This window comes from Cibotium barometz, chromosome 21, assembly GCF_041138505.1.
Source record: "Cibotium barometz isolate CiBa-2024 chromosome 21, ASM4113850v1, whole genome shotgun sequence".
NCBI lineage: Eukaryota > Viridiplantae > Streptophyta > Polypodiopsida > Cyatheales > Cibotiaceae > Cibotium > Cibotium barometz.
Genome location: NC_141066.1, coordinates 43,584,765 through 43,594,395, shown reverse-complemented (window position 1 = coordinate 43,594,395; position 9,631 = coordinate 43,584,765). Strand labels below are relative to the sequence as shown.

General features: G+C 44.1%; 1 protein-coding gene across 1 annotated transcript; it reads left to right on the top strand.

Annotated features, from left to right (window-relative positions):
- Positions 1-5,681: 5,681 nt before the first annotated feature.
- LOC147627206 (putative pentatricopeptide repeat-containing protein At3g01580) lies at positions 5,682-9,322 on the top strand. Its single transcript, XM_086815869.1, has 2 exons — positions 5,682-5,917; positions 6,009-9,322. The coding sequence occupies exons 1-2, from the start codon at positions 5,732-5,734 to the stop codon at positions 8,157-8,159; spliced, it is 2,337 nt and encodes a 778-aa protein (XP_086671995.1). The 5' UTR covers positions 5,682-5,731; the 3' UTR covers positions 8,160-9,322.
- Positions 9,323-9,631: the final 309 nt, after the last annotated feature.

The following is a 9,631-nucleotide window of genomic DNA, read 5'->3' as shown; positions in this document are numbered from 1 at the left end:
TGAGGGTACCTTGGCGTTGGTTGGAGAGGCCAAGGGGAGCATGTTTTGAATCTACCGTGTCGTGATTGCTTTGGGAAAGCGATACGGTGGAGGATTAGGTACATGGTGGTGAAGACATGGCCTCAACCTTCACCTTGGAGGAAAACTTGGTGAAGGGGTGAGAAGGGCTTGGCCGGGAGATCGGCAAGCTTCAACGCGCGTCCTCAACAATCCTCACATCGACTTTATGGATGCATTTGGGCAATGGGGCCCCCTATTCCATCATATTGTGTGGATGTTGCTAATGCCTTGATGGACAAAGATTGCATAAGAGCTTTCATGGCATTGTGGGATGCAAAGAGCATTGTATTTTGATTTCAGAAATTGCATTTTCAGTTGAGATTTGGCTCCATTTACAAAGGAGACTATGGCGAAATTCTTCCAAAATCTTGACTATGCATGGCAATTGAGGTTGGTGAAACATTAATTGCAGACCTTGGGATGCAAAGGAAGTGCAAAAGGTGCTAACAAAGGTGTGGGAACAAGCAAGGATCATTGGGGGCACAAAAGGGTCACTTGGGCAAGAAAATTACAGATTTACAAAACCCTAATTCAGTCCCAAACCTTTTGGACTAAATTAAAGGTGATTATACGAGCTCTTAGTGCTTCCTTAGAGCTACCCAATGAGCCCTTAACCTTTCCGTTTCGATATCTCTTTGGGGTAGAAATTAGGGTTTTTGCAGAAACAGTAAACCCTAATTCAGTCATAGGGGTTTTAAGGTCTTCAAGATCTAATCACATAGGCTCGTAGTACTCATCGAGGGCTTCGATTTGAGCTAAGAAGTTTTGCATTCGGATATTTCTAGCTCAAGTTATGCTCAAAATACTATTTCAGCCTATAACCCTGTAAACCCTAAAACAGAGAATAGTAGCACTTCTCAGCTCTTAAGGGTCTTTGTATAGTGGTCTAGTACACCTCATTAGCTCTCCAACAAGCTCTAGACCACTTCAATCGGACATCCCTACCTCAAGTTAGAGCCAAATCTTTGAAACCGATACTTTCCATGGGAACGAGGACAAGAGGGCGACCAAAGCATAACACCTTGACTCCCGACGAGGTAGAGGGAGAAGAAGCAATTATGGAGCAAGGAATCTTAGATGCTCCGGAAGATACTTGTGGGCATACTTCAAGGGAAGTGCATGAAGAAGTGAATGTTGGAAGTGCCCACAAGCCCACCCCACAAGCGTCACATACCATCCCCATCGATTCGATCATGCAAATGCTGATGCAAATGAATGCGAAGATGGACACGATGGCTACAAGGGTGGAGGTCAATGATAGACTTGATACTATGGCCACAAGGATGGAAGTCTTGGAAGAGAGGGTGGCTCGGCCAATGAGCCAACCTTCATTTGATAGTGGTCATGGTGTTTCACATGCAGGCAAGCAATATGGGACAGCTTTTGAAGGCCGTAGGGAAGGCAAGCTACCTATGGCACAAGAGGTTTCTCCCAAAGTAATGCATGAGCATGCCACCAAGAATGCTACTTTTGGATTCATGGCGGATGCACGGAGGCCCCTTGTCAAGGACATGTTTCATTCTTCTTTTCACTCGGGTCCATCTAATTCCAATATGCACATGATTGATGAAGAGGTGGTACTCGATTGGAACCAATTGTCCTTTGCCCAAAGACAAAGGGATGCTCATGAGAAGTGGATGGAGTTACCAAATGACATCAAGAGGGACTACAAAGACTTTGCGCAATTCATGGAATCGTATATGAAGATGCAAAGGTTCAAACCCTCTACCCAACATGACAACCCATCCTACACAGCTTCTAAGGATGTCAAAGACAAAATCTCACTATCAAAGTTCAAAGGTGATGGATCATCTCCGCAAGAGTTGGAGGAGTGGGCTACTAAGCTTGACACTTATTTCCAACTTTACCCAAAAAGTGAGCGTGATATGGTACAATTTGCTTCCTTACACCTTGAAGATTATGCACATCAATGGTGGAGGCACTTGGTCAAACAAGGGAACACGCCATCAACTTGGGAAGGATTGAAGCGGGAGATGAACTTGGCCTTCATTTCACCCCTAGTGCTTGACCGTTACCATGAAGAATGGTATGAACTTTCTCAAAAGGGGATGATGGTGAGAGATTATATCAAGAAATTTTTGAAGCTTTCAATGTACGTGGAAGGCTTGAGTGAAGACATGAAGATGAAAAAGTTTGTGCATGGGCTTGAACACTTCATCAAGGCGGATGTGTCGGCTCAAAGGCCTAGCTCTCTCAAAGAAGCTATGAGGTTAGCCGAACTTTATGAGCCAAAGTACAAGAGGTCTCAGCCCATGACCTTCGCCATAGACACACCCAAACCAACCACTACTACTTGTAACCTTGGGAAGGATCCTACCTCCACATTACCATCCTCTACTCCAAGGTTTTCTACATCATGTGGGAGTGGACAGCCAAAGGATGGAGTGCATATTGATGCCAAAAAGGGTAGTGATCCTACGAAGAAGCCCTTTCAACACTTCAAGGAGATTCAAAGAATGGATGATCAAAACATTGAGGAGTTGAGAAGCAAAGGGCTATGCTTTAAGTGCAAAGAGAGGTGGTCACCCGGGCATGCTTGCAAATCAAAGAAGATGGTGATCACTATGATCCTCATGGACAAAGAAGAGAACAAGTATGACTCTCATGACATTGAGGAATGGGAGGATTGCAATGATGAAGTGCATGAGGATGGTGAGTTTCCTTTTGACCCGGGAGGGTGAGTTAAGGAAAATCTTGTGGATGGAGACATGCCTACCAATGCAGAAATTTCAGTTTGCATATGCTCTATCTCACAAGATGTATTGACGGGTTGCAAGGACCCAAGCACACAAAGGTTGGTGGGGCCTAGAGTGCTGAAACTACCTTGCCAAATGGATACAATTACCCATGAATATGGCTACTTGGCAATCAATGGACTATGCCCAACAACATGGCTTACTTGTGGATGATTTTCTTGGCCAAGTGGTATGATTTACTTGAGCAAATTGGGTAATATGAGGAGGATTATACATGCTGTAATTTCTGGACAGCTTTGGAAAGGTCTACTATTGGGCCTATTTTTCTACTCCAACAAGCTTCATTCGGCATCAAAATGGAAGACCATGATGTGGGACATATATGGCTGAGTGTACATATCATTTCCAGCCCATTTTATGGAGTTTACATGAAGAATTTTCAAGGTACTTCATCGACTAGAAGGGCTGTCATAACAGTCTCACTCATACTTTTTGGACTTGGAGCTTGGCGGACTTGTGTACATCCGGATTTTCATTGCATATGTGCTTTGGATGTACTTGAGGACTCTCAACCACTTCCCATTGATTACATTAGAGTCTCATATTTGGAGATTGTACACATTATAGATTTTGAGGACAAAATCTTTGGGAAGGGATGGTTTGTAATAAAGTAGGAACTTTATTAAATAGGATTAATAATGGGGACAAGTCCAGGTATAAAAGAGGGGGCTTGGCCCATGGATGTAACTTTTGATGATCATTTTTAGAAATGGAAACTCATGTTTCTTGGAGCTCATGGCTTCTTGGCTTGTGGAAGGCTATTTCCATTCTCTTGGTGTGAGAGACTAAACACACTTAGGCATCATGTTTACATGGTGATTACTCATATTTTCATGCATTACATCCCTTCATTCCAAGGTGGTAGAGGTGGCAGGCAATAGACATGGCTTTAGAGGTAGGGGTACATTAAAGGAAGAGGTTCTTGGAATAACCAACTAAGAAATAAAAATTATTAATGCTTTTATTGTGGGAACCAGGACCACATGTAGAAAGACATGAAAAAAGAGTGTTGGAAGAGGAAAGAGGATATGGCAAAGTGCAAGGTAACTATGCATTAACAAGTGGCAAGGAGATGATCAGATGATCACATTTATTTGCTGTTATGGATATCATGGGTTAAACCATTGTTAATGATGCACTTGTTAATGTATGATGGTATGTGGACTCTTGTGCTTAAAATCATATGACTGGGCATGGTGAATGATTTCATAAGATGGAATCCATGACTACTTGAGGCTATGTATCTCTACGAGTGATGGCACTACTCACTCAATTATGCATGTTGGGAAAGTACCTTTGAAGTTGTAGGATTGAAAGATTAAGCACTTGAGTACAAAGAATCTTGTGTTTAGGGGTTAAATGATTGACCAAGGGTTGCATGTGTGCCTTAATGTGCATGGATGCTTTGTGGAAGATTTTAGAAACAAGTGTAGGCTCATCACAAAAGGTATGCAGAGAATGGTAGGTTGTTTATATTGGATGCTAGTGTGTTGTCAAAAGTGAAAGCTACTTTGTTTACAAGTGGTACATGTGTCATTTTTCTAACATAGAGATGTGGCACAAAAGGATTGGTCACGTGACTCCATGTGGCACATAAGGATTGTGAACATTGAGAGGTTGAAGACTATGCAGGCAAACGACATAGTGAAAGGATTGCTAAAGTTTAGTGAAAGGATTAATAAAGTTTAGAGTTGATGCTACACATGGTGTATGTGGGGCTTGCTAGTTTGCTAAGCTAGGCATCCTTTTGTGAAGTAAGAAAATGTAAGTAGATACCTTTGGAGGTACTAATGTTTGTTATTAGTACTATGTGTCTTTTATATAGATGACCATACAAGGAAGGGTGCATTTCATGAAGGAGAAGAGGGAAGTATTTGGGCATTTTCAAGATTTCAAGCCCCGTGTTGAGAAGCAAAAAAGGGATGTATTTTAAATGTCTAAGATCACATGGAGGTGGTGAGTACATCTCTAATGAGTTCTATGCATTCTTGAGAACTAATAGTATCACTAGATAACTTACATGTAGGTACACACCTCAGCACAATGGAGTTGCCGAGGGGAAGAAGAGGCACATTGCAGGGATGTATTTTAAATGTCTAAGATCACATCATGGAGGTGGTGAGTACATCTCTAATGAGTCCTATGCATTCTTGAGAACTAATAGTATCACTAGATAACTTACATGTAGGTACACACCTCAGCACAATGGAGTTGCCGAGAGGAAGAAGAGGCACATTGCAGAGGTTAAAATAACCATGATGAATGAAAGGAATGTACCTCATCAATATTGGGTAGAGGCCATTCAAAATGGGAGTGTACTTGATTAAAAAAACACCCACATCGACATTACATGGTTTAACTAGTGTGAGGAGAGTTTCATGTGATATAAGTTGAATGTAAGTCACTTGAAAGTTTTGGATGTGTGGCTTATGTGCATGTGCTTAATGAAAAGAGGTCAAAGCTTGAACCTAAGGAAGAGAAGTGAAACGCTTTTAAAAAAACATCAACATAGTTAAAAACAAGCGAGTCTTCTTAAAGAAGCATTAACAAATACGGAGGAAATTCCATTTAAAAAAATGTGTCTTTTTCTCTCCCTCTCTCTCCCATCTCTCTCAAGACACATGATCTCTCGTGGCCTCTCTCCATTGTCTCTCTTCCTCTCTCCATTTTCTTCCTTCTCTCTCCATCATCCCTGTTAGCAAACTAATTTGAAACCTTAAAAATCTTTTAGATTTTTAACTTTTCCAATTGCTTTGACTAAAAACAATGCTTTCTTGGGTAGGTAGGAATTTTGGAAGCACACTATGAATGGTATAAGGCATACTAAGACAACCACCCCTCCTTGTAATGTACTAGGACAGTACGAGTGCATCATCTTCCTCTACCCCGTTGTAATGTACAATTTGAATGTGCACGAGAAACCAAAGGATCCACTTTGCAGAGAGATATCATGCAGACATCACGAGAACTTTGGAGCGAGTGAGAGAGATATCATGCAGACAACACGAGCGCGGACCGAGCGCTTGAGGAAGGAATCCTTGACGGATCCCTCCCACCGCTGGGAAACTCGAAACACCAAAGTGAGTCCCTTTACTTGCTTTAAGAAGTCGATGATGCTCTCGTTGATTAGTTATTCGCCCCTCTCTCCTGTCCTCTGTGTGCGTGTTACAGACAAACCCAAGGGCCCCAAATTTCAAGCATAGACGCACCCAGGAGTCGTTATGGATGGATGGCTCAAACAATCCAAGCTGCCTCAAAGACAGGCTAAGGCAAGAGGGAATGCCCATAGCACAAGAAGAAGAAGAAGAAGAACAGAAGAACAGAAGTGGTAGCGGTTGCAGTATACTTAGCTTAGAAGAGACACTGCCTTCCTTGGAAGAAGGGGTGCTGCCCCGCCCTTCCGTTGAGAACTTTGCACGCATCTTGCATGAGTGCAGGAAGAAGAGAGACCGAGCTCATGCACTGCATTTGCATGCCTACATGCGCAAAAATGGGCTTGAAGCTCACAGATCTCTGGGGAACCATCTCGTCCCGATGTTGGTGGAGGTCGGAAGCATGCACAATGCCCAGCAGGTCTTTGACAGGTTGGTGTATCAGAATGAGTGGTCCTGGTATTCCCTTATCACTGGTTATATCAAATGTGGGAAGCCACAGCATGCTCTCGCCCTGTATCAGGAAATGCGAAGGGATGATTCTGTACTTCCCAGTGCACATGTTTTTGTGGCCTTACTGAAGGCTTGTGCGAAACTGAAAGATCTGGAAAGAGGCATCAAAATACATGCTGAGGTTGCCAGAACAGAGTTGCTAGAAAGGAACCTTTTTGTTGGAAGCACATTGGTCGATTTGTATGCCAAATGTGGCTTGCTTGCCAAAGCTCAGCAAGTGTTTGACAGGCTTCCAGTTCGAGACGTTGTCTCTTGGACCGCACTAATTGCAGGATATGCTGAACATAAGCATGGGGAAAAAGCACTCAAATGTTTTGAACAGATGCAACTGGAGGGTGTCTCCCCGAATGATGTCACACTTGTTTGCAGCTTGAAAGCTTGTGGCAGCATAGGAGCCATAGCGGAGGGCCAAGAAATACATGCTGAGGTTGAAAGACGGGGGTCGCTGGAAAGAGACCTTGTTGTTGGGAACAGCTTGGTTGATATGTATGCCAAATGTGGCTTGCTTGCCAAAGCACAACAGGTATTTGACAAGCTTCTAAATCGAGACGTTGTCTCATGGAATGCACTAATTATAGGGTATGTTGAACATGGAAATGGTGAGGAAGCACTCAAGTGTTTTGAACAGATGCAACTTGAGGGTGTCTCTCCAAGTGCTGTCACATTTATTTCTGGCTTGAAAGCTTGTGGCTGTGTAGGAGCTGCAGACAAGGGCCAAGCCATACATGGTGAGATTGAAAGACATGGGTTGTTGGAAAGGGACCTTGTTGTTGGCAATGCCTTGGTTGATATGTATGTCAAATGTGGCTTGCTTGCCATAGCACTGCAAGTGTTTGACAAGCTTCCAGTTCGAGACGTTGTCTCTTGGAATGCTTTAATCACAGGATATGTTGAACATGGGCATGGTGAGGAAGCACTCAAATGTTTTGAACAGATGCAACTTGAGGGCGTCTCCCCCAATGCTGTCACTTTTATTTGCAGCTTGAAAGCTTGCGGCAGCATGGGAGCCATAGACAAGGGAGGGGAAATACATGCCGAGATTGAAAGACGGGGGTTGTTGGATAGAGACCTTGTTGGAAACACCTTGGTGGATATGTATGCCAAATGTGGCTCGCTTGCCAAAGCACAGCAGGTGTTTGACAAGCTTCGAGTTCGAGACGTAGTCTCGTGGACTGCACTGATGGCAGGATATGCCGAGCTTGGAAAAAGTGAAAAAGTTTTTCATATCTTCGACAGAATGGTAGGAGAAGGTGTAAAACCAAATCCGGTCACCTTTGTTGTTGTTCTCAGTGCATGCAGTCGCATATGTCTATTTAATAAGTGTGAGACGTACTTTGAGGCAATGAGCAAAGACTATGGTATCGTTCCAACTCTTGAGCACCACACTTGCATGGTTAATCTCCTTGGCCATGCAGGCCAATTAGACAAGGCAGTAGCAATGATCAAGAAGATGCCGTTTCGTCCGAATCTTGTGGTGTGGCAAACTGTGTTAGGTGCATGTAGAAATTTGGGAAATGTGGAGTTAGGAAGACAGGCCTTTGAACGTGCAGTGCATTTGGATGGCAAGGATGCTGTAGCTTATGTATATATGTCTCACATCTATGCAGGCGCTGACTTTCAGGAGGAAGTGAACAAGGTTGAGGCAACGAGAGTGTAATAACAAGCATGGAAGAGGCTAGGACATTGACTGATTTAGTTTGTGATGGGTGTCACTGAACATTTCTGATAATTCAAAGAAAGATGTGTTGAAGTGGGCACAGTGAGAAGTTGGGTATAGTTTGTGCCATAATTAGTATGCCTAAGGGGACATCCATACATGATGTCCAAAACCTCCGGGTTTAAAATTACTGCCATTTGGCCACAACAATTATATCCAAGATAGAGCTGTGAAGAATTCTTGTAGCCGTTGATGCCAGAATGATTGACTGGGTAGTTTTCCAGCCTCGCCAATCTGGGAAGCACAATTTTGTGGTTGGATATTAGTGGAGTCTCATGTACTTCCTGAGTAGCTTGGCATCTTTAAGAGCTGAGTTTCAGGTTTTGCTGAGCCAATCGATGTTCCGAGCCACAGAAATTGAGGCAACCACTAATTCTGAACCATTGAATAAATAAATGTGGAAAACTTTGCCACAGGTGACACAGGGCTACATGTTACAGTCAAACAACCAACAATTTCCTCACTGGTAGATGGAGCTGTAGCTGTTGCTCCTCACAATGAAGAGGACATAGCGTCAATCTACATGGAAATAATCTCAATTATAAAATTCCGCTGGTGAAGATCATAACATAGTTCAAGGAGCAGGCTAGATGTAACAATATGTTATGAGTTGCAGCTCCCACTGTAGCCCCCCCTCTTCATCTCATCAGGAGGGCTCCATGGCAACCGCTCCGTCATCCCTGATCAAGGCCGCCGCCCCTTGCCTATCCTTTTCTGAAGCGGATGGCTAGCTCCTCGCATTGACAATCACCTCCCTAGAGTGTAGCCACCTGGCTCGTGGACAGCTCAGGGATCTCCTGCAAAGGTTGGCCCCATCGGCGAGCCGGGAAAGATTACTCATATTCATCATCTTGGGCACAGATACTAGCAGGTGGAGTTTTATTCACCTGCAAACGGGCGGGGATAGAGCCATGCAAGTGAGCACCGTTGCACTATGAACGGCCCAAGCCTTCTTTGCAAGGTGGAAGCACAACTTTGACCGAGGATCTGATCCCTTGGCAGGTGTCTCAGGCTTCCTAGTCACAGTTTGCTTTCATGGACTCAGGAAGGAGTACCTTTCCCTACTCTGAGTGATTGGTAGAGTTATTGGGAGAGTGACCGAATCCCACCCCCCCCCCCCCCCCGGCACCCCCGCGCGCGCGAACAGCCGCTTCGGTTACAGCTAGGATGATAAGAATTCCCTCCCTTCGCATCTGCATCGCCTCCTTGCAATGTATTCCTCATGTTATTTCTCTTCCGTACCTGTGATGAGATCATCTTATGCAGAGAGTTGAGTACTTTGGTCTCCTTGGACAGAGACTTCATTTGCCATCAGATGGGACATCTTGCTAGGGTGTGCCCTTTCCATCCATCCAGGCGACGAGCGCTACCAGCAGCCCCTTCCCCTGGTCATACCACAGATCCTCATTAGG